Genomic DNA, 27,912 nt, shown 5'->3' with positions numbered 1-27,912 from the left:
TATTGCTCGGGGCGTATACATACCGGGGCCTGAAGGAGAGACTGCTCCTCATCTTTCCGCCCACTTTTCATGGCTTGACGGCGCAATATCCAGGGACATGGCGGAGACTTGAGTTCATTTGCTTTATTTCACTACTACTATTCCCCCGCCCCTTTTGCTTCTTGAAACTTATTTCTCTACTTCTTTAATTGCTTGTGGATGTACTTTCTTCTGTTACCTTTGCAGTTCTTTGTGACGAAAATGAGGACACGCCTCCATAGCTATCGATATTTTCTGTTTCTCTGTGTCCTAACAACACGAAGGGTCGGCGTCAGTTATTGGTGAATCATGGGTTATGGGGCATCGCGCTTGAATTCCTTCGGTGGGTTAACAAAATGTGTGGGACCTTGGACATAATGGGAGACCTGGAAATAGGGAGAACATACGGGATGCCTAGAGCATGTAGAGGCCGAGCACTCTAGCTAGTATACAGACCACGAATTGAAATGTGTCTAGTTTGCGTTTTTTGGTTTTTCTGGTTTGCAGTGCTGTAGGTTGGTCGTTTTCACTTAGTCACTACAGAGGTATCTCTCTCTCTCTCTCTCTCTTGTGCGCGGTAGTAATGATTGCCACAGCTCTGTTATCATCACGTGACCGATAGCTGCGCGGCGCCAACTCAAGAGAAACCTGGATGATTAACCTTGAGCTCCGTCGCCACGATCAATCCGACAATACTGGCTTGCTTGACCTTTCTCACCTAAACAACCAGATCGCTAATCTTGATGACTACCTAACCATAACTTGTGATCCACCTTCCTCTCAGCATTGACCATCACATACCTCCTCAAATCAACGAATCGCAACCCATCGCAACCACAAGTCGAACTTCCTCGCACCGGACGACGTTCCACATCCCCGATCTCCACGAAACCTCATCCTTCAGAGAATCACCCAGATCACGACGACAACCACGACCACGACCACCGCACTCACCTTACCTTGCCCTCGCCTTCCCCCAACGAGTGAGCAGTTCCAGCCAACCACGAACCAAGAACCAACCCAAAACACGAAAAGCCCCACCGATCGGAAACAAAACCATGTCTTCCAACGTCGGCCTCTCCACGCCCCGCGGCAGCGGCACCTCGGGCTACGTCCAGCGCAACGCCGCCTTCATCAAGCCCCGCGCCACGGGCTACGGCCAACCGTACCCGCCCGTCTCCGGGGCCAACTCGGCCAGTGAGCGTGGGGGTGGCCCCGCCGGCGGCTTCAAGCAGCGGGTGCCGGATCGGCAGATCCTCGAGCATGATCGGCGGCGCGCCGTCGAGGTCCAGGTGATGGAGTTGCGGGAGGAGTTGGAGGATGCGAATGAGCGGTTGGAGGATGCGGCTGCTGGGCGGGAGAAGGGGGGGAAGGGGGCTGGGGTGAAGAAGCAGAAGGAGGATGAGGATGCGGAGGGTAAGGAGGAAGAGGAGGAGGGCGAGGCTGCTGAGGCGCAAGGGAAACGGGAACGGGAACGGGTGCTCTCGGAGGAGGAGATTGACGAGCGATGCCAGCAGTTACGGGAGAGGTTGTTGAAGGAGTTGGAGGAGGAGGAGGAGGCGGCGGAGCGGCGGCGGGTTGCATCGCGGAAGGAGAGGGATGGTGGCAGGGGTGCTTCGGGGTATGTTTCTGGTGGTGGGAGGAGCGGAAGGTGGGGCAGGGAGAGGGATATGCCTCCTCCTTCGAAGAAGCAGTTCAAGTCGTATCAGGTGCATGAGTTGGCCGAGGCCAAGATTGAGGAGAGTGAGCGGTTGAGAAGGGCGTTGGGGATTCGCGAGGATAGGGAGACCGGGGAGATTTCGGGGGGCAGGCGGAGGGATTGATTGATGATTGATTGGTTGGTTGATTGGTTGTGGTATTCCGGGGGTGTGGTTTTGCTGGGCTGGGTGGTTGGATTATTTTGATGATGCTTTATTTTTTCCTCTGTATTTGGGGTTTTTAGGAAAGGGAGGTTTGATGGGTGTTTGGGCGTTATACTTTTGAGGGGTTTTTTTTCCTACTGCGCCGCTACGCCGGCACTATCGCATAGTTGCAAATCGCAATGCTGGATTCGATGAGCACACACAGCTGTACATTAACTATATTCTCATAACTTTTTGCTTGCAGGCTTCGTCGCTATATATACCTCAACTGACAAACTTCTCGATCACCCACCCCTCCTTGGGATCCTTCTTCTGGATGACCTTCTTCGCCGGCAAAGGCCACCTCGAACCACCGGCCTCGCCGACCAGCGCCGGGATCACCCAGCATGAGCGTCGCTCGGGGATCCCCTCGATCGTCTCCGCCTTGCCGATTGGCTTCCCGTACTCAATCAGCGGCGTGTTGTGTGCGATGGCGGAGAGCTGCAGTCCGCTGGGAGTCGCCAGGGGATACATCCGGATCTTGGGGGTCTGCTCGGCCGCCACCACCGACGGAGAAGATTGCTGCAGGTGGGAATAGACAATGTACTGCGGCATCTCCTTGGCGGACATCTGCGCAAGGATGGACGAGGGATGCACATAGACGCACTTCTCGTTTAGCTCTAAGCCCGGTCCCTCGCGCGACCGCATGAGCGTGAAGTACGGGACGTCGATGGCTCGCTTGGGCGTCCGGGCCATCTCCGGAGGTACAGGCGCAAGATCGGCGCGGAGGGCCACGTTGTCGATGAAACCCGCGGTGATGATCTGCTTGAGAGCCTTGACCTGCTTCTCGGAGGGCTCCGGCAGACGCGCCTGGTAGGCACCGACGAGACCGGGGTTGTTGGTTCGCACAATATCTGTGAGTTGACGGCGCAGCTGGGTGGCTTCTTTGAAGGCCTTGGCTCGCAGGAACATCTTCTCACAGAACGAATCCCCGTCGGAGGCGTATCCGTAGGCGCAGATCGCGGACAGGTATTTCATCGCGTCCGAGGTATCGTCATGCTTGCTGAACAGGCGATGAGCCCGCGCGTAGTCTTTGTGGCGTTGCTCCCGCGCCGTATCCTCGAGCCGGTCCGCGTTGGTGTACACACCTCCGTCATTATTGGATGTCGACGACACGGGATCGATCTGACTCTGGGGGACAAAGAGGTCGCCCACTGCCAGAGCGGCAACGAGGGCGATCACGTACGGCATGCAGCCGTGCTGGTGGCCCACGTACAGCATCTTGCCGAATCGAGGAGATAGAGGGTAGGTAGAGAGCCGGTTACCGATCTGTGTGATCTTGCCCTCCGATGTCAAGGCCCCCAGATTCTTCAGCAGCTTTTCGGCCTTGGCCAGGCCTTGCCGGCTAGGGGGCGTGGGGAAGGGGAAGTTAATGACGTTGTGCAGACCCATGCTCTTCATCTGCAGCACAACACCTTCAATCGGCGTGCGCAGGATTTCTGGGTCGGTGTACTCGGCAAACTCGTTCTCGTAGATCGCGGACGAATAGAGGCGGTAGCAGTGGCCCGGTCCAGTTCTACCAGCACGACCTGCTCGCTGGTTTGCACTGGCCTTGCTGATCCATTCAATCTGGAACTTCTGCACTCCGGTGGACAGATCATATTGCTTCTCCTTAGCTCTGCCGCAGTCAAACACATACTTGATGCCAGGGATGGTCAGACTGGTCTCCGCCACGTTGGTGGCCAGAACAATGAGACGCGAGCCCTCTGGGGGCTCTTCGAAGATTTTGAGCTGCTCCTTGGTCGGAAGCTGAGAGTACAGGGGCAACACGTGGACCCGAGTCGTTGAGCTCATGGCCTCTTCACCCAGGTCGAATTCTTCGTCTTCTTCGTCAGGCTCATCCAAACCAGTGATCTCGTAGTCACTTTCATCATCTCCTTCGCCGCCAGGAACGGACAAATCGGCACCGCCGATTTCCAGATCTTCCGTCTCCAACGGCGCATCGTTGGCCGATATCTGGACCTTCACCTGGGTGGTGTCTGCTCGCTGAGTAGGGTTGAAGGTCTGCTTCAGCCGTTTGGAAAGTTGACGGATCTCGTTCTGTCCGGTCAAAAATACAAGAATACCACCGGGAGGCAGCTTGCGATGGCCCCGCGACACTTTGCGGAAAGACTCTTCGACATAGTCACGGTGGGTGCGTCTGGAGAAATGAATAGTGACGGGGTATTGACGACCCTCAGCCTGCACCAATGGTGGTGGTCCCTGGCGGAATAGACTGGGGTTTTGCGTGAAATCGGAAATGCGCAGAGTAGCAGACATGATCACCAGCTTCAAAGGCTTGACAGACGGATCTTCCTCGCTCATTGACTTCCGCAGATCAACAATTCGACTCACCATGCCAATGAGGATATCTGTGTTGACACTACGCTCATGGGCTTCATCGATCACGATGACAGAGTACTTCTTCAATGAGAAGTCTTCGGCAATCTCTCGAATGAGGATACCGTCAGTCATGAACTTGACGGCAGTTTTGCTGGTTGCCGTACTGTCGAACCGGATTTGATAAGACACACGGTCGGAAAATTGACCCAGCTCATCGCCTACACGTTTCGCCATACTGACAGCAGCGACTCGGCGCGGCTGGGTAATAGCGATAATTCCAGGGTTAGGACCGTCAGGATGGCCATAGCCCGCTTCGAACAGAAACTGGGGTAGCTGGGTGGTTTTACCGCTACCAGTAGCACCCCAAATCACGATCGAAGGGTTGTTGTAGATGGCTTCCATAATCTTCTGTTCCTCACCAACAACGGGCAGGCCTAGACGTGCCTGCTGTATTTCCTCGGAACGATTGACTTGAACGCTGAAGGCCTTTCGGTTGGGATCTCCAGTAGTGACCTGTAGCTCTCGAGGCAGCGGTTCTTCCACATAGACTGTGTTCCTCACCGGTCTCTTTGATTCAGGGATAAATGGCATCGGTTCGGCGACAATGGGGACGGTCGTAGGCGTGAATCCCACGGCTTCATTAATTTGCTGCCGAGCCCAATCCTTGAATGCGGACTGTCGCGGCTTGATTTTTTTTAGGTCATCCGTATCATCTTCTTCGTCTTCGTCGTCTTCGTCGTCATCTTCCTCCTCCTCCTCCTCCTCCTCCTCCTCCTCCTCATCATCGTTGCTTTCTCCGTCCTCGTCCTCGTCCTCGTCACTCCCGCTGTCGCTGTCATCCTCGCTTTTATCATCCTCTGACGTTTCATCTGAGTCCTTTCCGGGATGTTCTTTATCAACCTCCTCCTCCTCATCCTCTTCCTTCTCGCCCTCGTCATCTGATCCGAATCCATCCCAAGGAACCTCAGGCATAGATATTGTAATCATCGGCTTTTTCTTGGGCGCGCGTTTCCGCTTCTTGAGGATTGGGAACCCATCGGGTCCGATTTCGAGTGGGCGTTTCAAACCACTGCCCACTGTCTGGGACTCTGCAGGTGTACTCGCGATGGCAATGGACTTGGCCGGAGGTAGCGAATCGTCTGTCTCGTCACCGGAGGAATAATCGACGTGGGAGGCATTGCGGTCTGTAGTCGTCGGCCGGGGCGGTCTCTCATCAGGTCTTTTGCGCTTCCCGAGCTCCTTCGTGCTTTGAAGAGCAGAGGTATCGATCTTGCTTTGCGCGAGCTTCTTCAACAGTTCAATGTTCTCCTCTTTCTTCAATTTTGTTTCCTGCGAGCGAGGTTAGAAGGGTCTCCTAAGCAGCGCACAATAGAAGACGCACAATGTACTTATCCAGGCGCTTCTGTTTCTTGGAGGATATAGTAGGGTTCTGCGACTTCAATTCCTCCTTCAGCTTCTGTCGCTTGGCTTCCTTCTCACTTTTGGAGACGGGCAAAATTTCGGCAGCATTGGTATCTACCCCGGCGGTTGACTCCGTCTGCTGCCGGTGTTTCTGCTTCCGCTGACGGGGAACAAACTTGGGCATGGTGCCTGGAGGTAGAAGCGATCGCTCCCACTCAATCTACCAGGATCGAATGGCCACAAAATAAGAGAAATTTGAGTTGTGATAATGATGCTCAATCCATGAGGAGAGAAAAAATTACGCGGCGGAGCCATTCTGCCCCGCAGGCGGTGAGATGTTTACTCACCGCCTTCTGTGATGATCGCCGGTGGGGAATGAATAACTACAGCTCTTTCCTCTCCTGCTCCAAAACAGCTTTCGTCAGATCGTACTCTATTTTTGTCATTGTGGCATGATACCCTTGGCTTCTTGCGCGACCTTATAAGCATAGATTACGAACAGATTCTCAGTTTGCCATCATGGCCGAAGCAATCAATCTTGATCCTTTTCTGGAACCAATCAACCTACCCTTCCCCGCAGTCACCAAACAAGCCGCCGGGGTCATTAATGGGATCCCCACCGATGTGATGCTTGTCAAATTCAGTGACCGGATCTTGGTGACTATCTCTCAAAAAGGTCGACTCGGCCACTGGGTCTGTGATCCGTTCACGCATTGCATCGAACTTCTCCACTGACCAACCACAGCTGCACGTCCCCTTGGAGAACAAGAATCCCGGTACAGAGGGTTTCCACATCATCCCCGATTCTTCGGATGACAGCCTTCTTCCGATTAGCAACTTGACCGCTACGTCGCTTCTGGGCGGTCGAGCTCCAGGCCGTGAGGTTGTTGGCCAGCTGTATGCTCGGCAGATCGCGAGTGCTATTGTCACCAAGACGCCGGATGAGAAGCGGCTGCTGGTCCTTGGACTTGGTCTCGAGACGGCCGACGCGGATCGGGATGTCTTCTTCGCGATCATTGATCTGGTGCTTCAGTGCGTCTGAGAGGCGGGCAAAGTAGGGTCGAAGGCAGCAACTGCTATGCTGACTTGAAGCCGTGGCTGTTCGGCATGGTTCACACCCGTCTCCGATTTTCGGGTTGAACGCGTGGAGGTTCCTCTTCTGTCTTCGGGATTCGATTCTCTGGTTCCTCCAACAAACCAATATACTCCAGCTAGAGTTGGAGGAAGTGAGACAAACCAGATGACTCGTCAAGAGCATTGAGTCCGTATACGCACGCCAACCAAAATTGCAACCTGGCTGTTAAGGATTTAAGAAGGGCTGAACTGGCGGAAAGGGCTAGTCTGCACTCACTCTGTGAGAACGGTTGTTCAATGAGACAATGTCCCCTTGAGGATTGAACTTCAAAGACTGGCTCTGAACTGGTATGGTAACGGTTAGTCAACTATCAACAAAGCACTATGATTTATCATTAGGTCTAGTGATCCTAAGGTCTAGAGTGCAGCCTTAGACGAAAATCATTCATTAAGAGCATCATGAACTTGTCTGTGGCTTGCATGTTCGGTTATGGCAACTCGCGCCGAGTGAATGAACATTACCATTATACTATAGTCAGTGAAATGTGCCCCAAACCAAGTGTTTTCTTTGTAGGAAGCAGCATAGACTAGTAATGCAGTGAAAATGATGGTGAGATGAAAAGACATTGTCTCTCGGCCCTCCGCCAGCCTGGTCACGTGCTAGCGGCGAGAGGTTCCCAGCCAGCACCCTGTCAAACGCTCATCAACTTTGCCCATAACCATCTGCCACCTCGACTATTGCCTTAAAATACTTTGATCTGATACACTCCTCTTTAGAGCATATAAACTGCCACAGAGTGAACTCAGCCCCAGCTCTGGCGGGATCCATACTCGAAGTAATCCCAACCTTGGGTAAACAACACCAACTACAACACTCGTTTCGGTAATGCAGCCGCCGCAGAAGTAAACGCTAAATTACTATCTCCACCCCCTTCAGACTTGACTTGTATCCAACTCCACGACGACTCAAAATGCACTCGGACGACGGCGACGATGCAGACCTTCGAGCAGCAATCGCTGCGTCTCTAGTGGGCATCAGGAATTCTGCGGATGAACCGCCATCCCGACGCCGTCAACAGGCCGTCGTCGATCTGACTGGTGAAACTGAGTCGGAATCTGATAACGATGTGGTGCCCATCTATCCAAAATCAAGGTCCGTCATTGGGTCGGAGACCGACGATGAGGCAGATGAGGACATGAAGCGAGCCATCGCGCTCTCCTTGCAGGAGTCCAAAGGAGTTCAGGATCCCTCTGCGTCCCCGCCAACGGTCCGGGAAACCAGCACAGATCTGACCCCAAATCCCCCTTCACTGATCAACTTGGACGATGACGATGACGATGACGATGATATGAAGAGGGCTGTTGCGGCATCCATGCTGAGTGTATCAAGCCAGCCTCTAGGGGCTCTCCAAACAGCTACAGAGCAAGCCAGCGCGAGCCGGACTTCTGCTGCTTCCTCGACAACGACTGTCAGGAATGATGCCGCTCAAGCTGAACCAGCTAATAAGCCGATCGGTATCTTTGGGCTCGATCGGAAACAGATGGAACAAGAGCGTCTTGCGCGACTTGCGAAACGAAAAGCCGCCGACACATCATCACTCAACGAGCGTGAATCCAAATCCTCAAAGATTGAAGCGGCTCCCACCCCTCGTGTGAGCAAGCCCGTTCAGGGCAGCGGAAACGCGAGCGTCACCATCGCCAGTGCCGGTGCGCTGACATCCTCACCTCTGCAATATCCGGAAGGCGTGGTCAGAAAGACATGGGCGTCTGGCTTTCCACGACAGGGCGATGATATCAAAATCGAAGAGGTGTTGCAAAAGTCCGATCTAGAATTAGCAGTATTGAGCTCGTTCATGTGGGATTTAGACTGGCTATTCTCTAAGACTGACACAAGAAGCACACGCTTTCTCCTGATGATGCAAGCCAAGGACGATGCGACTGTGAGTAACCATCGGTCAACCTTTTGACGATTTCACGTAGTGCCCTGTGAACTGACTTCTCTTAAGAAAATCCAGTATGAATCAGAGGCAGCAGCCCTACGCAATGTGCGACTTTGCTTTCCCCCGATGGATGGCCAGGTGAACTGCATGCATTCGAAGCTGATGCTACTTTTCCATCCTACATATGTTCGAATCGCAGTGCCAACCGCCAACCTGACCAACTATGACTGGGGCGAGATGAACGGGGTCATGGAAAATGTATGATACATGGCATGTTGTTCTTTGACGCAGCTAATCCGACATACAGAGCGTCTTCCTGATCGACCTTCCGAAACGCGACGAGAAGAAGCAGGAGTGTCCTACGACGGCATTCTATGAAGATCTGGTATACTTTCTGAAAGCCTGCACTCTACATGAGAATATCATTGCGAAGCTGAAGAGCTTCGACTTCGCGAAGACTGCCAATTATGCATTTGTCCATACAATGTAAGGAGACTCAATCCAGCATGCCAAAACAACCCTCCGATCATCGACTAACTGCACACAACAAGCGGGGGCGCACATACAGGACCTGCATGGGAGCGCACGGGCTACTGCGGTCTTGGGCGTGCAGTAGAACGCATGGGTCTGCGCACGTCCAAACCATTGAACATCGACTTTGTCGTAAGTGCAGTCCTATGGCATCCTCCGTATCATTACTTCCAATCATCTAACCAAAACACCCGCAACAGACATCCTCCCTCGGATCCCTCACCGACGACTTCCTCAGATCCATATACCTCGCCTCCCAGGGTTCGTTCACTTTCCATCCCTCCCCAGCCAAAACCCCCTCCGCCCTGAACCCAAGAACTAACCAAACCTCTAAAATCAACAGGAGACAGCGGAATAACCGACCTAAGCCTCCGCACGTCCAAAACCTCCCCGGCAAGACACCTCACCGACCCCACCACCCTCGTCCCCCACAACACAGCCTCAGAATGGAAAGACGATCGGTTCCGCGTCTACTTCCCCTCGCAAGCCACCGTCGCCGCCTCCAAGGGCGGGCCCAACTGCGCGGGCACGGTCTGCTTCCAGTCGAGATGGTACGAAGGCGCCAAGTTCCCGCGCCACGTCCTCCGCGACTGCGAGAGCCAACGCCGCGGAATGTTGATGCATAATAAGGTACTATCCCATCAAACCTGCACATTTCCCCATCGCCCCGCACAAATCAGACATAGTTTAAGCTAACGAAACACGACGCAAATAGATCCTCTACGTCCGCCCCGATGAACCCGTCCCGCTCGCACCGCAGGGCAAGAATCAAGTATGTCGAGCGTGGGCGTATGTCGGAAGTGCAAATCTGTCGGAAAGTGCATGGTATGTCACGTACCGCAAACCTTGACCTCCTGTCTTCCTCGCTCTTATCCCCCTTTCTACTCCCTTCTATCTACAGAAGAAAAAGGATAAGGTCGCTGATCTCGAACCTGCATCAAATCCAGGGGCCGCCTCGTGCTCGATCGCACCACCAAACAGCCCAAACTCAACTGTCGCAATTGGGAGTGCGGGGTCCTGGTCCCCGTTTTGGAGGATCCGCGTACCAAGTCCGACGCTGGTGGGAACAGCAGCAGCGCCAGCACCAGCAGTACCAGCAGCAGCAGTGCTTCTTCCGCGCAGGCACCACCACCAACACGGAACGACGAGGGAACCGCCGGCGGCGGCTTGATGGGCTTGTTTGCGGGGACAGTGCCCGTGCCGATGCGTGTGCCGGGGCGATACTACGAAGGAGGGCGGAAGCCGTGGTTCTTTTCGGAAGGTTGATTCAGCGGTAGTGCTTCGCTTGAGACTTGAGCCTATGATGCCTCCCCACAGAAAGGGGGGATTGACATCCGTTTTCGGCACTTGTCTAGCTTATGAGATTACGGAACTTGCAATGTTCCAGCACGATATTAACTTAAGAATGGCACATTCTAGTATTATGTAATTTCCTTCCCAGCGGGAGTTTCTATCTCTAAACCCAGAAATCATAGAATTAAGAATAAAATCCCTCGACCACAAACACGCGCGCTGATGCATGACGAAAATGCCGTCTAGATACTTCTTCTTTTATCCAAATCATGCCCTTTTGATATAATAGTATCCTCCAAGATGAATGTTGACACCCCAACGCACGAATAAGACCGGGTATAGGACCGTGCCTGCAGAGAGACAAGGGAACTCCCAGGCCACCACCGACCGAAATCACATGACACGTGACATCATAAGGGATCACCATGAAACAGCCATCCCAAACCCAAGGAAGCCCGAAAGCAAGCTTGCAGATCAATTCTCTTCACTCCTTCTCGCCCTTGTTCTTCTTGGTGAACAGGCCCTTGATGCCACCGATCACCTTGCCGAGGGCGGAGAACACAAAGCCCAGACCGAACGACCACCCGCGGACGCGCACGCAGTAGATCATGAAGTAGACGAGGGCCCAGTTGATGATCACGTAGGCCAGGAAGATGCCGAAGCAGCGCCACTTGTCGCCGTCGTGCACATTCAGCGTGTGCATGTACTGCGTGCCGTTGGCGTAGGGGCAGTACTGGCAGTCCGAGGTGGCGCTCGGGTTGGCGAGGTAGCCGTTGCCGACGCTGGAGACCCAGTCGCCGGCGTAGCTGGAGCAGGTCTGGCCGGACGGGGGGTTGAAGTGGGTGGTCTCCGTGGAGGAGCACTCGATGGTGACGGTGGGGAAGACGGCCGAGATCACGCCGCGGAGCCACCAGGTCACCGGGTTGACGTAGTACATCCAGTATTTCCAGAACACCGGGTAGTTGGAGTACGGGCGAACGACACCGTTGAACAGACTGGTCATGACGAAGAAGAAGGGGAGGACCTGGTTTGTATGTTAGATGGAGGCTAGAAGCAGGAGGCGGGGTGGGGGAGAGGGCTTACGTTGGAGATGACGGTGAAGGAGGGGGCAAAGGCACAGATCCATTGACCCCAGCTGGCTTGGAAGAGGAAGAAGAGCATCGACATGAGGAAGACGTAGCCCGCGTTACTGGAATCCGTGGGGAAACCGGCCGGGTAGTACCACAGGAGCCAGTAGATCAGAGCGGACACGATCGCCATTGGGATCTCGCAGATGATGTTGGCGGTACAGAAGGCGAACCAGCCATAAATACGGCTGGGGTATTCGCGCGCTTCCCAAAGGGCACGGTTCATGTAGAACTTCGGGACCAGACTGTTCAGAACAATGGGCGGGAGAAGAATGATCAGGAAAGTCGAGAACATGCGATCTTGCATGCTAGAGATGGAGTTGCCCAGCATCCAGAAGGTCTGCGACTGTTAGTGCGGGATTGAAGCTGGATTGATGGGGAAATACTTACGAAACCGTTGAAGATACCGATGATGACACTGACAAACAACTTTCCGTAGTAGTACGAAGGGTCTCTCCAGTACTGGCGGAAAATTCTCATCATGAGGTGGTAAGTCTGCGTCATGGCTGGAGCTGCGAATTCGTACGTAGTACCCGACTCGGGAAGGGGGATCTTGCTGCGCTCCTCCCGGATAGCCTTGATCTCGTCCAGAATCTTCTGGTTCTGCTCCGAGTTCTGCCACTCTTCATTCCAGTCGTAAGTCTTGCCATCCTTCTTGGTAGCCTTTGCAGCCGTTTCGAGAATGAACTCCGCAACGTTCTTTGACGGAGGGCAAACGACTCCACGGTCAGCAAAGTAGTTCTTCACGTCGCGGCCCTCATGACCAACAGGACCGAAGTAGAAAGTGTTACCGCCAGGATTCAAGGCCAAGATCATGTCGAACTGCTGGATCAGCATGGACGAAGGCTGGTGAATGGTGCAGACGATAGCCTGTCCGGCCTGCGAAAGCTTCTTCAAGAATCGCACAATGGAGAACGCCGCTTGACTGTCCAGACCACTAGTGGGCTCATCAAGGAAAAGAAGCAGACTGGGCTTCGCGGCCAGCTCCACACCAATGGTCACCCGCTTCTTCTGCTCGACATTGAGAGAACCGATAATAGCATCCTGGATCTCCTCCAGCTCAAGAAGGTCGATGATCTGGTTGACGTAATCGATTTTCTCCTGACGAGGAGTATCCCTATCCTGACGGAGCAGAGCCGAGAATTCGAGAGCCTCGCGGATCGTGGCGGTGTTGTCGTGAAGGTCCATTTGCTCACAGAAACCAGTACCACGTTGGAAGTCCGTGCCCAGAGGATGGCCATCAACAAGCATATCACCCGTCACAACACCCATCTTTTGGCGTTGGGCCAAAGTGTTGAGGAGCGTCGTCTTACCCGCTCCAGATGCACCCATAAGGGCGATCATGAGTCCAGGCTTAGCGTACCCATTGACGCCGTTCAGAAGCTTCCGGGTTCCATTACCATAAGGCACGGTATACTCGACGTTGGACCAAGTAAACACCCGGTCGCTCGACGAGATACGGTTGAAAGTCTCACTGTTTGCACCCGACTGAGACTGTCCCTGGCCCGGGGTTTGCATCTTCTCTTCGTCGTTGCCTTTGCTAGCCTGCGCCTTGAGCTGTTTAGCACGGCGGGAGCGCTTGAACACCAACGCACCGCCTCCGCCACCAACGAACGAAAGAATTTCGGCTGCAAACACGGTGACCAAGATATAGAGGACGGTAAAAGCAATGACAACACCAAAATTACGCCATAGATGGTGGCGAGTGAACTGGTAAGTCGTCTGGATGTAACTGCTTCCCGCAACGGTCGTCGAACCCAGTTCAGAACCCGTCAGGGCGCATCCTTGGTATCTAGAGTCAATGCCTGGACCTTGGGGTACCAGCATCGAAGGAGCACAGTCCATTACACGATTGGCGAATTCGTTGGAAAGCACGGCTTCGTAACTGTAAGAGAGCGGATTGACGTAGAAAAGCCAACCGAACCAAATAGACCCATCAATGAGGGACTGTTTAGGGATGACATAGCCAACGAACAAGATCAACACGTTCAATGCGATACCACTGAACCGAACCGCATCGTCGATTGACGGGGACAGCGCCGCGAACATGCGATACATTGAGGTGATGCAGAACGTGGTGGTGTACACGAACAGGAAGTAGATCCAGTACTTAGACACGTCCACATCAAACCCAGCCATGAAATAGACGATGATGGTGAAAGGCACGACCATACAGAAGATTGCCGGGAAATCCACGACAACACGAGCGATCGACACAGCAGAAGGACGGTAGAATGCGTAGTCTTTGTGGCGTGCGACGATGGCACGTCCACTAACCGCAGGCATCAATTCCGTCAATTGCAACCAGCCAAGGAACAGAATAGAGAAGAACAGAGCACCACCGCGCGAGAAAGCGCCGCTGGTATCCATAGATTCTCCATAAAACAGAGAGGAGACGATAAGAGCATTGGACAAGATGATAAAGTACTTGGTGTAGAGTGATGTCTTGTCACCCCACAACAGCCAGAACTCACGCTGCACACAAGCAGCAACCTGTCGAACCAGAGACACAGTGTAAGGGGACTTTTTGGAGACGGTTTTACTCTTGGATTGAGCAACGGACTTCTGGAACCGACGAGTGTTCTCGCAGTTGGTGTCCTGGAGCTGCTTCTCATAGCCAGCGACATCATCTAAGATTCGCCTGTAAGCACTGCTCTGGCGGAAGACCGCTTCGAGCTCCTCCGCAGTCTTGGGAGTAGACGCCTCACGACCTGGCTGGAATTGACGGGCATTGACATCGCACAGGGAAGTAAGGAAATCGGCCGTGGTCGATCCGTCCGGACAAGCAAAGCCGAGGTTCTCAAAGTACTCTCTAGCCTCGCTGGCGGGTCCCTGGTAGAGCATGCGTCCGGAATCGATCACCATTACCTTATCCATGAGCTCGTAAATGCTCTCTCCGGCTTGGTATAGAGTGACGAATGTGGTGCGCTTGCTGACGTCGGTCATAATCCGGAGTGACTTTGCGTAATCCAAGGCAGTGCTGGCATCTAGACCACGGGTTGAGTTGTCCCAGCAAACGACCGAGGATTTCGTTGCCAAAGTCTCAGCGATACTGACACGTTTACGCTCACCACCAGAGACGCCGCGGACGTATTCGTTTCCGACAACCGTGTTCTTCGTGTGAGAGATACCAAACATCTTCAACAGAGCATCGATGATGACGGGAATGCTGTCCCGGTCATGCTTCTTCGTCTTGTTGATCAGCGAGAATTTCAAGGTCTGCCAAACAGTCAAGTTCGGGAAGTGTTGATCATCTTCCTGATTGTAGTTGACCTCACCACGGAAGTGTTTGTGCTGTTCCTCAGCCGACATACCACCGTAACTGATTTCACCTTCGACGCCGGCAAAAGCGCCTCGGTCGTTGGCAATCGTCTTCAAGAAGGTGGAACAGCCGGCGCCTGGTCTACCCAGAACGAACATCATCTCACCTTCGCGAACGGCGCCCGTAAAATCATGAAGCAAGTCCCGCACTGGAGGCTTGCGACCGAACTGGAGCTGCGGGACGAACCTACAGACGATCTTGTACAAATCGGGGCCGAAGGTTCCAATGACAGCATCGGGAAGAGTGCGGACGAAGGAGGCACCAGTCTCGATACCCTTGACGGTGACGTTCTTGAAAACAACACCGACTTTCTTCGCCGGCTCGCCAGCTGTTGTGCGTCGTTCGAGGTGACCACCCATCAGGAATTCGCCCAGGTCAAATGCGCCATAGTCGCCTTCAGTAGAGCCGGAGAGTCCGTCGCCTTCCAGCGCTTTCTCTTCATCGGCGCGAGAAGCCTTCGAGCGGCGTCGCTGAGCGTCGCCTTTGACGGAACGAGTACGATGCAGACTAAGCCTGGTCAGCTCCCGTCTCATCTCCTCCAAATCCTCCATCGCCCCGCGACGAGAGACGGGTTCAGTGCCCCGCTCTCCCCAGTGGCCCTCTTGGGATGTCTCGCTATCACTAGTCGACAGGGATGGATCGGAGGCGACAGCGTGGGGCACATGGTGGCTTGCCTCGTGGCTGTCGGGCCGGGTTTCAATCGTCGACGTCGGGATTTCTTGCAAGTCGCCCGGTAGCCGACTTCCCTCGGCCGTGGTATTGGACATGATTGATTTATTTTTCCTCGCAGGCAAATCGAGGTGCGCTTTCGAAGCCTGTCTGTGGGTGGGGTGTCACAGCAATCAAGGTGCTGAGAAGTCCAAGGAATCGAGCCGAAACCGTAATCGAATTCCACGGACGTCAATTGGAATGGGACAAATGCGCGTCGAACGGATAGGTATTAGGAGAATATAGATAGGAAAACAATAATACCGAATCGTGTAACTCGGGATATATGCAAGTTGATATGTTCAGCCGGGGCTACAGCCGGAATGCGTCGAGAAAAGAAAAGGAAGAAGGGGATGTAATTAGAAAGGTTATATAAGAGGCCGGGCACTTGAATGAAAGCTCTGGGAGCTCTCACCAACATACACCTGCGAAGATGAGGGGAGAGGGTCTATAGAATGAGACACGCAATGGGGATCACCCACGCAAGGAAGACAAGGGAGGCTTGATAAATAGGGAAGAGCCAGGAGGGGCTGCCGATGGAGGTCGTTGCATCATGGTTAAAAGCCGCGAGTCTGCGCTGATTAACTCCGTGTGGGCCACCTTTCACAGGGAAAAATTTCTGGTGGATTTGTCAGAATCTTCTAGCCGTGGAGAAAGAACAGGGTCTGCTTCAGCGAGGCTGCAATCAGAGGATGAAACGAGGTGGACTGGGTGGAGGAAGACGCCAACCGAACTGTGGATCGATGGTGGCTGCTGGCGGCGATGGCAGCGCGGGTAACGCAGCTGCGAAAAAGGATGGGAAAGAAGCGCGAGAGGGGCGAGAAGGGAAGGAAAGTAAATTCCAGAGTCGAAATGAGTCAGGATGAGCGCGGTGGATGCCATCAGGAGGGAAAAGGATTGGACGAAGGGCGAGGTATCTGATTCAAGATCGGCTGGGCCCGAAGAGTGGACGGGTCGAAGCAGTGAAGCATGAAAAAGTTCGACCGGAGATAAGCTGCTAAAACTCGTCGGGCTTTAGTCATCCGTGCTGCTGATTGGTCTGGTCGGGTCATCCGTGCCTGGTCGCTGGGCACACCGAAATTCACCTGGCACTAGGCAAAGCTCATTTCACCGGAATTCATATTCCTCTCGAGGATTATTAATGGGCTGCTTACGACGGACACCACGGGCAACTCAGATCGGGGTCTGATTTCGGTTAGTCAGGTTCCATCCTCCACGGTGATAAGATGGATTGCCTCTCCCTATCAACTGGACTAGTATGCATTCTCCTTGCTATCTCTCTGTCCTCGCATCCTAGCGAGCTCAGCATGACTCGGTGACTCATGATACTACAATGGTACAGTAGAGTCCATGTTATTTACTAGGAGCGGAGAGCAACCTACTCAGTAGTACTCGACTGTGAAGGATCAGATAGGTCTTCTGCAGGCTGCCAGTTGCCCGGATGTCAGCCAGGAATCTGCCGAGCCGCTAGTCGACATGGTTAGCCAAATGTTCCAGCGCACGGATCAGGGCCAAGAACTTCAAGACCACTGGGAGCACGTAGAGTATAGTAAGTTTCATCAAGTTAGAGTATCCCCTTCACTCACCCTTTCGATGGACTTCCATATCACCATCTCCCTGTCCAATTCGGTCCCGAAGAAATGAGGCAATGATGACTTCGTTCCTCGTCCTCTCCCATCTGGCCCGGTCTGGTCTAGTGCTTGCCGGGCAATCCGGTTGATCTTCCCTGGGCTCCACACAGACCTGTTCGTCAAAGGCCAGGATTGGTCGAGCAAAGCTGTGGTTGCATTAGTAATGCCGCTTGGTCGGCATGCGGATCGCTGGCCGGTTCCCGAGTCAGTCAGTCAGCATCATAACCCCGATAATCTCCAGAACCGAATCCCCGTTCTGTTTTCTTCGGCGGGCTGCGATGGATCTGTATGCCAATGATCAGTCATATTCACACAGCAAGCCAGCACACTCGGCCCTTGTTTGGGTGCATGGCCATATTGCTCTAATTCAAGCAAGAGTGAATTGCGCCCGCGGCAACAACGGTCTGCGATGGATAGAAGACGACCAGCTGACAAGTAACCTACATGACGAACAGCACCATTGAATGCACAACCTGCGCATCCTGCATGCATCCTGCTTGACCACACTGATTTGGGAGGAGTCCGGTATGTGAACGGCGGATGAAAAAATTCTTTCTGACCGACGGAAGTACATGCCGACTCATGTATACCGTATCACTCTCCAACCCCGCATTCGGCTGCGACACGCCGCGGCCGCGAGAAGCACCAGCAGGAAGGGATTGTAAAGCTGTCGAGAAGATAAAGATAGTCAAGCGCTAGTCATATTCGATGACTAGATAAGCACAAACCGCTGGCCAGTCAGCCATATCAGGTAGATGTGCAAGCATTCGGTCTGGACTCACCCAAATGTACTCCGTACAGGAGGTGTGTCTACACCCTCAGGACAACATGCCTCGTCCAACACTTTCCTTTTGGAAACCGGTGTGTTGTCACCTTGTCGGGATCTGTAGCCACCAGCACAGCTTCACCAGACTCCTCTTGCCAGAATGTCTGCTTTTGTCACTCATGATGGCCAGGTCTAACAGCATCTCAGTTAGTGCTTGTCAAGGTGAGCCAACAGCTGATACGACAACCCACGTGTGAATGTGGAACCGGTGGATTCGGCACTTTGTGCGGTATAACATGGGCGTTATAGTCCGGCCTTCCGACAACTATAGACCATCAGTTTATAGTGCATTGTGGTTTCAGGATTCGGGGTTCACTTGTGCAGGATCATAGACAAGACAGTTGTCTCCATCCCAGTTTCAAGAGATCTCGAGTTCATGTGGAGCGTATGACGGTCGGAAGAGGTGGTATTGGCGGTAGTGTACTGTACAGGCTAAGTAGTAAATCAGCCGAGACGGGGACAGCTAAGCATTGTTGAGAAACTGCCCAAGCCGATCCAACCAAGGAATTCCAACCGTGACGGGATCAGCCTCATCCGCCCAAATCACCCACCAGTGTACCCTCAACCAACCGGTAATAGATTCTCGTCGGTCGCAAGACTCAGACACAGTCCGGAACAGCAGCTGACACGCTCTGGTTCCTGTACCCGCTCGACTTAAGCGTCGACTGATTCCGCCGGCGCCCATCTTGGCAGTTTAATTATCGCATCGCCTCATCTGACTTGCTTCCCTCTCCTCACCTGATAAAGCCTCATCCATCGGTCGCCAGCGTTGTCGTCATTGATCACTCTCCCTCCTTGTCTATGATCATGACTTTCGCAATGCGAATGGGTTCTACCCCAGATTCCCACGCACTCGATCTGAACCCCAGTTTTCCGGGGTCTCTCGATCTACTTTTCATGAAGGTGCCCATGGAGGTCCGAGACAGGCAACCTCGTGATGGGTATTCAGGTTGATGGTAACAGCGCGAAAGCAGCATCCTCTACGATGGAATCTCCCACCGTGGCGATGGTGACCATCGATCGTTCTCCAGCTTCGTTGCAACGGCCCGTTGAAGCGACACCACCGTCCTCCTCTCGCCCCCCGGCCCCTCAGCCCCCCGACAAGACGAAGACGCCTTCCGATCCAGCGCTGCCCGATCCCAACCTCATCAACCCTCGTCTTCTCATCAACGGGGCGTGCATCTACGAGCGTCATCTCCCCGGGGACGCATACATCACCGCGCGAGTACAGCGCCTCCAGCATGGATACTACTCCAGCCCGGCCGTCTCCAACCAAGACGCCGACCATGTGGATTTCCTCGGGGTGACCTTCGTCTTCCACTCGCCCAACACCCTGTCGCACCGCTTCAAAGCCGCGACCATCCGCGCGTCCGTCCACGGGGGTCGGGCCTCCCCATCCTCCGGGGCAGCGGGTCGGGCCCGGCACAGCCCTCGATTCTTGATGCACGCGCCGCACCTCCTCTACGGCGCGGTGTCCCCGGAGACCATGCAGTGGAACTACAGCCTCAGCGGGTCACTGGGGGTCGCCGACCTGCCCCTGATCGCCAGTCTGTCGCCGAGCGGGGGCATCAACGGCCGGTACAAGCGGTACGAGATGATGCGCATCCAGGGGTCCGTCCGGTCGCGGAGGAGCCCCCGCGGTCGCGAGTACGACGTCGAAGCCGGCGAGATTGTCTGGTCCCTGGAGGAGAACACGCTGCAGCGGTCGGGGCTTCCGCGAGAGTTCACCTTCGCCATGCTGATCCAGAAACCACGCGCGGAGAGCCGGGTGCAGTTCGCGCTGGAGATCGAGCCGGTGCTGCAAAGCTGGGTTGGCAGTTATCCCGGGGTGTTGTTGGGGTTGCCGCGCTACAAGCCCGTGCGACGACGGCCGGTGGACTTTCGAGTGCAGGTCGGCCAGCGGTTCGAGCCGGTCACTCCGAACCGGGGGTTCAATTTCGCAGCTCTGGAGAGTTCCTTCGATGACTATGTTCACATGCCGGGACGGAAGTTCTCTACGGGGGTAGGTATATCCCCCCGGGTGAGGCTGAGCGTCGAATGTGGTGGCTAAGCAGGTTAGATCTCCCCGGACGGCGGGATATTCCAGGACGACAATGAGATCCGACGAGACGTGACGCGCGATGTGACGATGATCGATCCGCTCGGGGGCGTGGCCAAGATCCCCGCTCCGGCCAATGCTGCCTGGGAGCTGGCGAGGAGGACGGCACTGGACCAGGCTGCCGTGCCTTCGATGGCGGGCTTCGACCCGGGGTCGTTCACCATGCGGCTGTTGTTGGACAACGACCAGAGCACGAAGCATACACAGGTGGCGTCCGAACTGACCACAATGCGGGGCACAGCAGAGGAGCGTCAGGGCATGCGCCAAAGTTGTCGGAGCAGTCGAGGTCAGAGCGACCGTAGTCAGGGCCAGAGTGGCTAGTTAAGTTTGCATTTACCAGCATGATATACCCAGACTACTGTTTAAGGGCAGCGTCCTGGGGGAGAACCCCCAGACCCCCCTTCTTTTCACCTTCCCAAACCCAGCGCCACGCAGCGGCAGATTCCCCCGAAGGGGGAATTTGCCTGAAGGTCCAGATTCTAAACGCTGGTGGGATAGGAGTTTGTGCATAGCATAGAGCTAGAGGGTCGTGCTGGCATTGACGAAACGAAACCAATATAAGAGTCTGAGATAACTGTATAGTATATCAAGTCAAAGCACCGGCACAGCATGAGGACCTGCCATGCACAACTCGAGGCAAACTGCAATAGCAATAGCCACTGCACGCATAATACTCTGTACCTTACACAAAACTTAAGAAATTTGAAGCCGTACCCTCACCGACGATATCCTGGTCCTACCATGGAGATAATATCACCTTCACAAGCCACCACAAGTTGACAGCCACAGCATGCACTCGAAGAAAGTACGTAGCAGTACGTAGCAGTCTATGCGTCTCACCCCATCACCAAAATCCAAACCCAGCTCCCGAACCAACAAGATCATGCTATCACCCAAGATCCACAATACGGACCTCCCTCTAACAGAGTATCATCAACCTCCAGCTCAAAGCCACCAGAAATAGCTGCCACTGAATAAACTCGCTCAATCAGCACCCTGAGTAATGAGTAATGAGTAATCCACCGCTTAATAACTGGCCAACATCCTCCTGCCTGGCTACGCGTAGTGGAAAAAGCAGATTCTCCACTGCTCACGGGTGGAGACCAGCAACCCCTCAAGTGGATCAGAGAAAAAGTGTAGCGCAGGCTGCGCAGCACAGCTCAAGTTGGAAAATCGACCTGCCTGTTCTGGGAATTGGTTCGGATCCACCACAGTTGATTCGATTCAGCCATGAGAAGTTACTGCAGTGGGCTGAGTCTGTACTCCTTGTAGGTACCTACTCGGTATTTCCGATTCGACTGGAGATTGATCAATGGACCTGACTCGTTGGATGGATCGATTGTGGTATGGTACCGGCACTGGGTAGGCGGGAGATCTAGATTCTCCTGCAAGAACATAAAAAGAACACCGGAGATCCACCGTCCCTCGAACGCAACCACAAAGACCGGTAGACTTCCCTATCTCAAAGACCAAACAAACCAGGAAGTATCCCATCCGTCTACAGTAACTTACCACCTAAACATCCTCCATCTTCTGGGCCGTATACTATCCTCATCATGGCCACAATCCCCCTCTACAGAAAGAATACAACCTCCCCCTAAGAATGAAATGCCCCCATCCCACACCAAAACAGCCAGCCATACAACCCCCTCTACCAGAGCCCATATAAAAGACCACACCTACACCTACACCACCACCAGAAACAACACCACCACAAAAGCAAACCCATGCAACACCCCCAAAAACAACCACCCCCAAAAATGCCCCCAACCCCACAACGCAACTCCTCTCCCACAACCCCAACAGCAACAATCACCACCCTCCCCACCCCCCCGATACCCTGGCGCACCCACGAAAAATCCCTCCTCCGCACCTTCCAACACCGCCGACGGCAGCACCCCACCGCCCCGACGGGGTTCGGGGCCATCTACTACGGAACTCGGTATGTGCAGCTGTATCGCGAGGTCAGGGGTCCCGCAGAAGATCCGGCGGATATCACCCGGGTAGTGGAAAGCGCCGGCGGCCACGTGGGGATGTTGCGGTATGGGTTCCCGCTGGGTGTGCACGGGCTGCACGGGCAGTACTCCGGGGCAACAACGACGACGCTCGATCTCACGGACCCGCAGCAGGCGGAGATGTTGCGGTGGTGGGAAGAGCAGGCGGTGCCTCCCGTGGAGGAGGAGGAGGAGGAGGACGGGTTGGTGGAGGCGGAGCGGTGGATGGAGGAGTTTGTTTGCTGGCCTCGGAGTCCTAGTCCTAGCTCGACCTTCAGTCAAGATGCAGACGGGAATGCGATTGAAGATGCGTGGAGGCATGATGATCGTAGTGTAGCAGGCGTGGCTCAAGCGCAGTCCCAGTTCCAGTCCCAATCGCCGGGAGTTATGGGTGTCAATGGCAATGCCAATGCGAACGCTGCATCTCCTCCGGGGACGGGGAGTACCTGTATAAATAAATCCCCGGAACCGGAAACCCCTCCTCATCATCCTCTCCCTCTCCCCCTACCCAGTATGTTCCCCGAGGAAGAAGACACGACTCTGCAAGACGGGCGATGCGCGTCGCCATCTTATCCCCGACCACCACCGCCGTCGATGGCCGGGTCCCCCGGGCCTAACGGCGGCGGCAGCGGGGCGCTCCGGGCGGGCATGGCCACGCTGAGTCCGCAGCGGACGACCATCTTCCTGAGGGACGAAGAGGAGGGCCGGATGCGATCTCGCCGCCCATCGATGGGCTGGATCCGCTCACTCCGTGATCACCCTCAGTAGTATCGGGTCTCCGCGGACTGATTTGACGGCCACTCCGTCTCCGCCTAGTCAATGGAGGGGGAGGAGCCCTGAGAATAGCGGGATCGAAGGGAGATCGATTATTCGAGTGATCTGGTTTAACTGTGGTTGGATGCGACCAAAGGACCCGGGAAGCCTGTAAAGAATTTAGCAAAAAGAAGAAGAAATCAAAGACAATGACTGTCATCACATAAATCTCTCTCAGCACAATATGTGTGAAACTTGGAAGTCCAAGTACACAGGCAACTACTAGGTCAACTACAACCAATCCAAGCTGATAGCACCTATCATTGCGGTTCAATGTACACGACCCCTTGGCCCTTATGTAACATGTAACACTAAGAATATGATAGCCTGATCATCATCAAACCAGCAACAGCAACAGCAACAGCAATAGCAATAGCAACAAACAAAGAATAAATTCAGATAACCGCCCCTGGACCATGCCACCCAAGCCAACCCATTGCTCATGACCACATGAAAAGAAGAAAACCCCCGCAGGAAATCAAAAACCCCCAGTGAACAAGTGAAAAGAAAGACGAGATAGGTATTTTGATCTGCATCGTATCATCGTAGTCAAAGGAATCAGAAAGAAAATAAAAAGCCGCCTATACCTCCTCTAGAGCGATTTCTTCATCCGGGTAATCATCCACAGCATATATGCATAGTCTATTCCCAAATTGCCGCCCTTCTGGAGAGTAAAAAAAAACCGTATAGAAAAAAAAAGTGGGTGAGGGAGAAGTGAAGGCTAAACGAGCGAATACAAAATGAGACAAGACGAAAGAAAAAACTCAGATCTGAGGTTGCGCGGGTGCTGCCGTGGTCCACGTCGACACTGGATACCCGGCGTGTGCGCCCGGGGCCGTGGCCCCCACGTAATATTGATGATGTCGGTCCCCGCCCGTGTAATAAGGCGTAGGGATAGGGCCCGACTCCCGACGCGAGATGCCCGGATCGAATCCCCCCAGCCCCCGCTGTTCCAGATGCTGGTGCGACCCGTCAAGCGGTCCCAGACTGAAACTCCCGCCCCGCGAGTATGTAGCAGGAGTCGAGGGATCGATCGGCGATGTTGCGTCCGTGGCCACGCTGCGTGACGATATCGATGAGTTGCGGTAGGCGGACGGGCTGTGGTCGGAATGGGATCGGTTGCGGTCGCTCAGGGAACTAGGCATGGCCGTGTTGAGAACGGACGGGATTGACGAGGATAGAGGGTTGTGGCCGAGCGCGTCAAAACTGGTGCCATACGAAGGCTGTCGGAACTGCGTGTAGTCCTCCGGTTTCTGCGGGATTTGAGTAGGGGCGGATGGTGCAGGCAGATATGGATTGGGGGCGGATTGTGCCGGAATCGATCCTCCCATCGAGTATCCCGGTATTGGCGTGGACTGGGGCGGATGAGTCGCCGCATAGGGCCCCGCGTGCATGTAGAATTCGGGATGAGAGTTCGTCATCGCATAGCCTGGAGGCGCAACCAGGTGAGGTCGGTAACCGTAGAGCGCATGCGACGGGTCATTCGGATTCTCCAGCCCTCCTGTTTCCAAATCATCGATGGGGGCCCGGAAGCTTTGCTTCTGCGTTAGTTCTGCACGGGGCCGGATATATCTCAGCGATTCGACCAACGATGGCGGGTTCAGCAGCCCTCGGATCACATCCTCCACGCTGTAATACGACACCAGGTGATGCGTCACTCCCGAGACCGTTACGCTCATCGTCTTCTTAACCAACCCCGAATCCTTAAACCCGTACGAATCCACCAGCGAGCCCACCAGCGCCCGTTCCACGTCGGACTGATGCGGTCTATCGCCAAAAGGCCCGGTTGTCGAGGAAGGAGAATAGCCTCCGTTACTATCCTGTCGCGGATACGGCTCCCCCGGTCGCGTCGACGGCACCGGGCGTCGATTGGCCTTCTTCATCGCTCTCTTCTTCTCGCCTGGCGGGAAGGGCTTCTCCAGCTCTCGGTACACCAGGAAGTTGCCCAGGATCCGACTGGGACTCCAAGTCACCCCGTCCGTCCATCGCTTGATCCCCGACGAATTCTCCTCGTAGATGAAGACGCTGCCGCTGCGAACGAGATGGCTCCGTTCCCGATCGTGAGGGCGACGAGGGACATGGTGCAGGACGCCTGTGAGGCAGGCTTCGAACAGAATCAGCGCATCCTGTGTTGTTGAAACATATCCCATAAAGGTGGGCTCCAACACCGTGGTGGTGCCGTTGACCATTGTTTGCCTTTGTTTGAAGGTTCGAACCTAGTTGAAAGGGGTCCAAGAGGTAAATCGGATCAAAGTTAAGGCCACCGAAGATCAAGGTTTCCCAGCAACACGGCTAGGTCGACCGGGATGTTCTCACTGGAAATTCGGGGTCTCCCAAAGCACAAAAGGAACGAACAGCCGTGAGGAGATTGAAGTGTAAAAAAGCAAAAGGCTCGCTCGGGACTTTGTGCTCGCTTCCACTATTTGATGTCTTGTCTTGTCTTGTATGCGAGACACACACACACAAGCAGAAAATGGCAAAGCTTCAGAGGTAATAGCACCAGGAAACAGGGAGGGGGAGGCGAAATTAACCTTTAGGGAAGAGTAGGCGGGGGGATGGTGGGAGTGGTGGGAGTTGGTGGAGGGGAGAGTAGAAGCAGCAGTTTGCAGTTGGTGGGCAAAAAAAGGAAAGGAAAGAGTCGGAGAGAATGACAAGTCGAGAGTCGAAAAGAGCTCACAGTCGACGGGCGAACCGTAGAAAAGGGTCGATGGCGCAAGTTTAAAATCCCCCTCTTTCTTGAGTTTAAGGACCACCAGACTTGGGTGACCCGGATCGACAGCGAGCACGGGCCCGTCCTTTCTCAAATCACTCCTCGTAAAAGAAAGGTGGAAAAGGTGGAAAGGGTGGAAAAAGGTGGGAATCTGGAGAGAGCAAGCGTCTGGCCCTAGTGACTTTCTGGGTCGACTGGAGCTGCGGTTCCACGGATAACGATCGGATCGAGGAGTAGGTTGACTAGGTAGGTTGACTAGGTTGACTCTCCAACCTGACCAAGTCCAAGCTGCGGCAATTCCCAAGCTTTCTGCTGGCAAGTCGAAGCCCGTTTTGACAGGGAGGTTAAGTCGCTTGGTCCAAGGTTGACTGGTGAACTCAATTGATGGGCGATCAAGCGATCAGAGGGAGGGTGTGAGTAGAGAAAAGGGCAAAAGAAGCACACAACACACCCACACACACAAAATAAAGAAGAGTAAATTGATCAAGAAGAAACGAAGACGAAGAGAGAGTCCAGCTCAGCTTACACTGGAGGAGCTGCTGCTGCTGCTGCTGCTGCGCTGTTCAAGGCCTGTTTCAGAGCAGGTATGTAAGCCAATCTATCCACGCTGAAGTTCACAACGGTCACCGGTGCCATATGAAACAAAATGTTCATGAATATACCGAACGTGCAAATAAAGATTAAAAATAAAAAGTGTTCCGTTCCAGATGCTCCGTGGAAGGTGAGGAGGGGAAGTAGTTGAGTTCCGATGGTAGGAGGAAGGGACAAGAGACGTACAACCCTAGTAGCACAAGAACAGGAAGGTAGATTAAAACACAACCAAACCGATATAAGTAGAGGTAGTTTGGTAGTATAAAGATGAGCGCTGGTGATGGTGGTGATGGTGATGGTGATGGTGATGATGATGATGATGATGATGATAATAATGATAATAACGATGATGATCACAGCAGGGGAGAGACATAGAATTAAAGTAACCCAGACGGGGGAAAGATATAATATTGGCAGATTCCCTGGTGGATTCTCCCAGTACGGTATAGTAAGAAGATCTGCTTCTGCTCTGCTTCTTCTCTGCTCTGCTCTGCTCTGCTCTGCTTTGCTCTGCTTTGCTCTGCTTTGCTTTGCTTTGCTTTGCTCTTGCTCTTGCTCTTGCTCTGGTGTTTCCCCTTCTCTCTTTAGAGTAGCGCTTTAGTAATGGCTATGGGGGGATGAACCAAGAGAAAGAGATTAAAGGTAAGAAAAGTCAAGTGGGAAAAAATAAATAAGATCAAAATCATCCACGATTATTTTAATTGAGAAAGGAAGGGTAAAAATTCATTTTCCCCCCTCAGCCCAAAAAAAGAATAAATGGGAGTGAGATGAAATAATAAAAAAAAAACAATAAAAAAAACCGACGAGAAGGACAATTAAAAATAAGAAAAATAAGAAAAGATCGAGGCGGCACCCCCTTCCTGGTGATCAGAAAACCAGGAAACATCGCAGGCAATAATAATAATAATGAATGGGTGGAAAGGCCAGTCAGACTAGACCAGAGCCGGGTATGGAGCGGGTGTTGCAGGGAACGCCAAACGGCGGCCAGACGGGGTCTTACTCTTGCTAAAAGAGTCAAGAGACAGACAGAAAGGAAGGACAGTTGTGGACAGTGGACAGTGGATTGCAAGGTAGTGAGTGGTCTCCGTAGGCCGGAGAGATTTCCCTCTCTCCCCTCTCCCCCAATCTCTTTCCATTTCCCCTCGCGCGCAGGCTCGCTCTACTCTCAGAATAGTCATTGAGAGCGAGCGACCGGCGTATGCAGCGGGGGGAAACCGAAGAGAGGGGGGCGACCCAGACTGGTAGGTCCGAGCAGAACCAAAGAGGGAGAGACGAAAGACGGATGGGTGGGTGCAACTAGTGATCCCAAGGAGGAGGACGAGCCCGCCAGAGGACTAGCAACAGTGGATCTCCCCGGCCCATGAAGCCCATCGCGGGTCCATCAACTGCTCCTCTTCCCAGGCTCCTCTCTCATTCCCTCCCCCGAAGACCAGACGGTAAGGCCCGACAGGATGGAAAGGGAAGGACTTAAATGATTCATACAACCAAAAATAAAGACGGGATTCAGAGAAAATGAGGCCGGGTAGAAATTACATGGACCGAAAAGTGAGAACCAGAGTAGCCGCGAAAGATGAGAGGAAGAGAGGGAGAGCAAGAGAGGCAGAAGGGGGGG

The 27,912-nt window shown here is 53.9% G+C and overlaps 10 protein-coding genes across 10 annotated transcripts; 5 read left to right on the top strand and 5 right to left on the bottom strand.

Moving 5' to 3' along the window:
* The first annotated feature begins 694 nt into the window (after window positions 1–694).
* On the top strand, window positions 695–2,144 carry cwc21 (U2-type spliceosomal complex subunit CWC21). Its single transcript, XM_025672817.1, has one exon. The coding sequence runs from the start codon at window positions 1,077–1,079 to the stop codon at window positions 1,839–1,841; it is 765 nt and encodes a 254-aa protein (XP_025523448.1). The 5' UTR covers window positions 695–1,076; the 3' UTR covers window positions 1,842–2,144.
* On the bottom strand, window positions 2,121–5,891 carry BO86DRAFT_392480 (ATP-dependent RNA helicase ECM16). Its single transcript, XM_025672816.1, has 2 exons — window positions 5,623–5,891; window positions 2,121–5,570 (listed from the first exon to the last, which is right to left on the bottom strand). Exons 1-2 carry the CDS (start codon window positions 5,824–5,826, stop codon window positions 2,145–2,147), a joined length of 3,630 nt encoding a protein of 1,209 aa, XP_025523447.1. The 5' UTR covers window positions 5,827–5,891; the 3' UTR covers window positions 2,121–2,144.
* A 270-nt stretch (window positions 5,892–6,161) lies between these two features.
* Window positions 6,162–6,684, top strand: BO86DRAFT_322869 (proteasome assembly chaperone 3; the record flags this gene model as incomplete). Its single annotated transcript, XM_025668410.1, has 2 exons — window positions 6,162–6,335; window positions 6,388–6,684. The coding sequence occupies 2 exons, from the start codon at window positions 6,162–6,164 to the stop codon at window positions 6,682–6,684; spliced, it is 471 nt and encodes a 156-aa protein (XP_025523446.1).
* Window positions 6,685–7,687: 1,003 nt separating this feature from the next.
* BO86DRAFT_450883 (uncharacterized protein) lies at window positions 7,688–10,574 on the top strand (the record flags this gene model as incomplete). Its single annotated transcript, XM_025676829.1, has 9 exons — window positions 7,688–7,984; window positions 8,225–8,656; window positions 8,723–8,914; window positions 8,964–9,142; window positions 9,208–9,319; window positions 9,388–9,448; window positions 9,531–9,817; window positions 9,903–10,012; window positions 10,135–10,574. The coding sequence occupies 9 exons, from the start codon at window positions 7,688–7,690 to the stop codon at window positions 10,451–10,453; spliced, it is 1,989 nt and encodes a 662-aa protein (XP_025523445.1). The 3' UTR covers window positions 10,454–10,574.
* Window positions 10,575–10,836: 262 nt separating this feature from the next.
* On the bottom strand, window positions 10,837–15,943 carry atrF (ABC drug exporter AtrF). Its single transcript, XM_025666883.1, has 3 exons — window positions 11,998–15,943; window positions 11,564–11,947; window positions 10,837–11,504 (listed from the first exon to the last, which is right to left on the bottom strand). The coding sequence occupies exons 1-3, from the start codon at window positions 15,694–15,696 to the stop codon at window positions 10,965–10,967; spliced, it is 4,623 nt and encodes a 1,540-aa protein (XP_025523444.1). The 5' UTR covers window positions 15,697–15,943; the 3' UTR covers window positions 10,837–10,964.
* A 206-nt stretch (window positions 15,944–16,149) lies between these two features.
* Window positions 16,150–16,623, bottom strand: BO86DRAFT_215494 (uncharacterized protein). The gene has a single exon (XM_025666885.1). It carries the CDS (start codon window positions 16,517–16,519, stop codon window positions 16,241–16,243), a length of 279 nt encoding a protein of 92 aa, XP_025523443.1. The 5' UTR covers window positions 16,520–16,623; the 3' UTR covers window positions 16,150–16,240.
* Window positions 16,624–17,348, bottom strand: BO86DRAFT_215493 (uncharacterized protein). The gene is made up of 4 exons (XM_025666884.1): window positions 17,224–17,348; window positions 17,020–17,104; window positions 16,873–16,930; window positions 16,624–16,822 (listed from the first exon to the last, which is right to left on the bottom strand). The coding sequence occupies exons 1-4, from the start codon at window positions 17,248–17,250 to the stop codon at window positions 16,729–16,731; spliced, it is 264 nt and encodes an 87-aa protein (XP_025523442.1). The 5' UTR covers window positions 17,251–17,348; the 3' UTR covers window positions 16,624–16,728.
* Window positions 17,349–19,079: 1,731 nt separating this feature from the next.
* BO86DRAFT_346935 (uncharacterized protein) lies at window positions 19,080–20,828 on the top strand (the record flags this gene model as incomplete). Its single annotated transcript, XM_025669261.1, has 2 exons — window positions 19,080–20,096; window positions 20,154–20,828. The coding sequence occupies 2 exons, from the start codon at window positions 19,080–19,082 to the stop codon at window positions 20,511–20,513; spliced, it is 1,377 nt and encodes a 458-aa protein (XP_025523441.1). The 3' UTR covers window positions 20,514–20,828.
* Window positions 20,829–22,050: 1,222 nt separating this feature from the next.
* Window positions 22,051–22,979, top strand: BO86DRAFT_392474 (uncharacterized protein). The gene has a single exon (XM_025672815.1). It carries the CDS (start codon window positions 22,226–22,228, stop codon window positions 22,952–22,954), a length of 729 nt encoding a protein of 242 aa, XP_025523440.1. The 5' UTR covers window positions 22,051–22,225; the 3' UTR covers window positions 22,955–22,979.
* Window positions 22,980–23,763: 784 nt separating this feature from the next.
* BO86DRAFT_422239 (camp independent regulatory protein) lies at window positions 23,764–25,188 on the bottom strand (the record flags this gene model as incomplete). Its single annotated transcript, XM_025675331.1, has 1 exon — window positions 23,764–25,188. One exon carries the CDS (start codon window positions 25,186–25,188, stop codon window positions 23,764–23,766), a length of 1,425 nt encoding a protein of 474 aa, XP_025523439.1.
* Between the last annotated feature and the right edge of the window lie 2,724 nt (window positions 25,189–27,912).

The sequence above is a fragment of the Aspergillus japonicus genome (genome assembly GCF_003184785.1).
Source record: "Aspergillus japonicus CBS 114.51 unplaced genomic scaffold BO86scaffold_71, whole genome shotgun sequence".
In the NCBI taxonomy this organism is placed as follows: Eukaryota; Fungi; Ascomycota; class Eurotiomycetes; order Eurotiales; family Aspergillaceae; genus Aspergillus; species Aspergillus japonicus.
The sequence above is the reverse complement of the archived record's forward strand: the minus strand, read 5'-3'. Positions and strand labels throughout refer to the sequence as shown.

Excerpts from the sequence above, each read along its gene's own strand:
- atrF (XM_025666883.1), bottom strand. The coding sequence starts at position 15,696 with ATGTCCAATACCACGGCCGAGGGAAGTCGGCTACCGGGCGACTTGCAA. Across the intron at positions 11,948-11,997 it reads TCGGTATCTTCAACGGTTTC|ACCTTCTGGATGCTGGGCAA; the intron begins GTAAGTATTTCC and ends TAACAGTCGCAG. Across the intron at positions 11,505-11,563 it reads CCTTCACCGTCATCTCCAAC|GTCCTCCCCTTCTTCTTCGT; the intron begins GTAAGCCCTCTC and ends CATACAAACCAG.
- BO86DRAFT_392474 (XM_025672815.1), top strand. The coding sequence starts at position 22,226 with ATGTTGCGGTATGGGTTCCCGCTGGGTGTGCACGGGCTGCACGGGCAG.
- BO86DRAFT_215493 (XM_025666884.1), bottom strand. The coding sequence starts at position 17,250 with ATGGTGATATGGAAGTCCATCGAAAGG. Across the intron at positions 17,105-17,223 it reads TATGGAAGTCCATCGAAAGG|CGGCTCGGCAGATTCCTGGC; the intron begins GTGAGTGAAGGG and ends CATGTCGACTAG. Across the intron at positions 16,931-17,019 it reads TCACAGTCGAGTACTACTGA|GATGCGAGGACAGAGAGATA; the intron begins GTAGGTTGCTCT and ends TGAGCTCGCTAG.
- cwc21 (XM_025672817.1), top strand. The coding sequence starts at position 1,077 with ATGTCTTCCAACGTCGGCCTCTCCACGCCCCGCGGCAGCGGCACCTCG.
- BO86DRAFT_215494 (XM_025666885.1), bottom strand. The coding sequence starts at position 16,519 with ATGGCATCCACCGCGCTCATCCTGACTCATTTCGACTCTGGAATTTAC.
- BO86DRAFT_392480 (XM_025672816.1), bottom strand. The coding sequence starts at position 5,826 with ATGCCCAAGTTTGTTCCCCGTCAGCGGAAGCAGAAACACCGGCAGCAG. Across the intron at positions 5,571-5,622 it reads AGCGCCTGGATAAGTACATT|GAAACAAAATTGAAGAAAGA; the intron begins GTGCGTCTTCTA and ends CCTCGCTCGCAG.